At 54.1% G+C, this 3436-nt stretch overlaps 1 protein-coding gene across 1 annotated transcript; it reads left to right on the forward strand.

The window, feature by feature from the left end:
* OTUD1 (OTU deubiquitinase 1) lies at window positions 1-2746 on the forward strand. Its single transcript, XM_068171398.1, has one exon. It carries the CDS (start codon window positions 245-247, stop codon window positions 1538-1540), a length of 1296 nt encoding a protein of 431 aa, XP_068027499.1. The 5' UTR covers window positions 1-244; the 3' UTR covers window positions 1541-2746.
* The last annotated feature ends 690 nt before the right edge of the window (window positions 2747-3436 follow it).

Below are 3436 nucleotides of genomic sequence, written 5' to 3' on the forward strand. Positions count from 1 at the left end.
CCCCTCCCGCGCTCCCGCAGCTTCCAGAAGGGCCGGAGCCCGCGGGGGGGCCGGCCCGGTGGCGCAGTCGGAATTGCTGCGGCCGCGGGGCCCGGCCAGGGCGGGGCGGGCGGTGATGCCCTTGTTTATTTTTACTCGGGCGGTTCATCCTCCTCGGCAGCCCCAGCGCGGCCCCCGCTGCCGCTCCCCGCCCCAGCTCCGACGGCGGCGCCGCCTATAAAGCGCCGCCCGCGGGGAGCCGAGGATGCAGCTCTACAGCTCCGTGATCACCCACTACCCGGCGGCCGCCACCGCAGCAGCCGCCGCGGCCTCGCCGAGCTCCGCCGCCGTCTTCAAGGTCTCCTTGTCGCCGGGACCCTCCGCCGCGGACGCACCGAGCGCCGCCGACGCCGCGGGCCCGAACGCGGCCGCTGAGAGCTCCGGCAAGGAGAGCTTCGTTCCCGCGGGGGGCAGCAGCAGCAGCGCCGCCGCCATGCCCGCCTTCTCGTCCTGCCTGGAGGTGATGCCGAGCGGCCCCGCGGCGGGGCCGGCCGGGCGGCCGGCGGGCGGCCCGCAGTTCAGCTCCTGCGCGCAGGTCACCGTCAGCCGCCGCCGGCCGCTGGAGCGGATCGTGCCCATCCGCATCGTGCAGCGCGCCGAGGCCGCCGGAGAGCTGGTGCCGGGCTCGCCGCGCAGCCGCGCCTGGCTGGAGGGCATCCTGGAGAGCGTGCGGCAGGCCGGGGCCGACGGCGAGGCCGCCGCCGAGGAGCCCAGCAACCGCAGCCTGCGGCTCAGCGAGCACTGCCAGGCGCTGCAAGCGGCGGCCGCCGGTGCCCAGTCCGGGCTGGTCCCCGGCTGCGGCCCCGCGGAGCGGAGCGGGGCCCCCGCGCAGCCCGGCGGCCCCGCGCACGGCGAGGAGGAGGAGGCGGCGGGGCCTGACGTGCGGCGGGGGCCCGGCGGCAGAGCGGAGCGCAGCGAGAAGCTGGCGCTGTACCTGGCCGAGGTGGAGAAGCAGGACAAGTACCTGCGGCAGAAGGGCCGGTTCCGCTTCCACATCATCCCCGACGGGAACTGCCTGTACCGCGCCGTCTGCAAGGCGGTGTACGGGGACCAGCGGCTGCACGGCGAGCTCCGCGAGCAGACCGTGCACTACATCGCCGACCACCTGGACCACTTCAACCCCATCATCGAGGGCGACGTGGGAGAGTTCCTCATCGGCGCCGCTCAGGACGGGGCCTGGGCCGGCTACCCGGAGCTGCTGGCCATGGGACAGATGCTGAACGTGAACATCCACCTCACCACGGGCGGCCGGCCCGAGAGCCCCACCGTTTCCACCATGGTTCACTACCTGGGGCCCGAGGACCCGACACGGCCCAGTATCTGGCTGAGCTGGCTTAGCAATGGGCACTACGATGCCGTGCTGGACCGCGTGTGCCCCAACCCAGAGTACGAGGCGTGGTGCAGACAGACTCAGGTACAGCGCAGGCGGGACGAGGAGCTGGCCAAGTCCATGGCAGTGTCCTTGTCCAAGATGTACATTGAGCAGAATGCCTGCTCATGAGACCGCCTGGGCCGGGAGCTTTGCTGCAGGGACTGACAGAGAGGTGTGCTCGCTGTGATGGTGATGCCTTAATCCTTAATGAAGCAGCAGCACCCCAGACGGAGAAAGACTGTAGGTTGCGGGGAATAAATGCAGACGTAGTTGTAATATTCTGATGTAAAAACTTAGCCTCGGGTTATTTGCAAGCAGATTTCTCTGTGTATGTTTGTGTATCCCTTCCCCACTGTCTATTTTCTATAAGAATGTATTTTTTGCACACTATTTTTAAACTGTTACCTCCATCTTCTACATCTTACATTAGTATCTGGCTTTCAGCTGTACAGCCAAAAACGTTTGTAAACAGTTTTTGTAAATAAGGCTTATGATGTAACAGCTATTTTTTGCTGTGTTTTTTACCCATAAACTTTATATTTTTACCAAATGAAGTTGATGTCAAACTGACCCCCCTAGTTGATGAAAATATTGTGGGTATTTTCTTGCAAAATTAAAATAATGGCTTTTGTAAAAGTGCGGCAAAGTGAGAACGGACTGCTTTTAGAAACAGTTGTTTTCTCTGCCTGGAGCACAGAATAGGTCCTTTGAGCCAGTTGGAATGCAGCTACACGTGAACAGTGCAGGGAGCAATTGACTCCTCTGTTTTTAATTACTGTTTTGAGTAAACTTGCCTCTTGTTGCCTGGTTGGCTCACTCTCTGCTCCACTTATATTATTTATCTATAATAACAGAACATTAACTTGCAATAGAATGTTGTGACTAGATAATAGTCTCCTGCTTTGGCAGTAATTGCCGTGGCTGCACCTCAGTGTTTGTGTTCTTGTTTTTGGGGTTATGGTGTCTTTCGTATAAGCCCTGCTTCGTTTTTGGCACTGGTGTTTCACCAACAAGTCATTATCTGATCACAACATTTTATATTCACGTGACTTTATTTTCTAATCAAGAAATCAGGAATGGTAGTCTACATTATGGTTTAAAAGAAAAAAAAAAACTTAAATTGAGGTTTGTATGGTTTGCTGGGTCAAACATTTACATGTCTCCAATCTGGATTCTGTCTCTTCTACTTTCTGATTAACTTGTTAGATATATTTATTAAGTAATGCAGTTTGTACTTTTTTATTTTGTAATATATTGTGATTTTGGAATTTATACTGTATTTGTATAATAGGAATATTCACAGCTAAAATGGAATGAATAAAGAATATAATTTTACTTGTGCTCTTCTTTTCTGCCCTGTGCATTCCTGGTGTGGGGAAGAATTGTGGGTGGGTTCACAGGATCTTTTATATAGCTTCTCTGCCTTAGTCTCCCCTATTAAGAGCTGGGAAGAAAGGGCACGGTACTTTAAAGATGTGAACCACTGGTAATTCTGGTGTCTGTCAATATGTGAAAGAAAGAAATGCAGGCATTTAAAGACAATTGAATATCTGTAATTATTACTGCAAGAGATCTTAGTATATCTGTTTGCCAGTGAGAAACCATTTTCTGTATTAATATGCCTTAGAAAGGGAGTTCTCAAGCATAATTTGTGAGCTGGTGATGCCAGGGTTGGTGGTGAGCCAGCTTTCTTCTGGACTGTGCACACTTGGGCTTGGACATTGGTCTTTGGGAATCTCCATTCTGCAGTTAGCCCCAAACTTGCTCGAGATTTGTCCTGTCAGTAGTGATGCCTCGGCACCCTCTTGTTACTCAGACATAGTAATGTTATAGGGAGATACAGCTTTCTCCCCCCCTCGCAAGATAGAAATGCCTTCCAAGTTGTTTAGAAGTGTTTACAAATGTGCACGTGTGTTTACAAATCAGTCCCTGTTCTCAAAATGGTAAAAGGCTTCATCCTTAAACAACAGAAGGGTACTAAAGTTATGATTAAAAAGTAACTAAATAGCTGAAATGCATCAGTCT

This window comes from Anomalospiza imberbis, chromosome 1 (assembly GCF_031753505.1).
Source record: "Anomalospiza imberbis isolate Cuckoo-Finch-1a 21T00152 chromosome 1, ASM3175350v1, whole genome shotgun sequence".
NCBI classification, from domain to species: Eukaryota; Metazoa; Chordata; class Aves; order Passeriformes; family Viduidae; genus Anomalospiza; species Anomalospiza imberbis.

Bases quoted from the DNA above. Each gene is read 5' to 3' on its own strand.
- OTUD1 (XM_068171398.1), top strand. From the start codon at position 245: ATGCAGCTCTACAGCTCCGTGATCACCCACTACCCGGCGGCCGCCACC.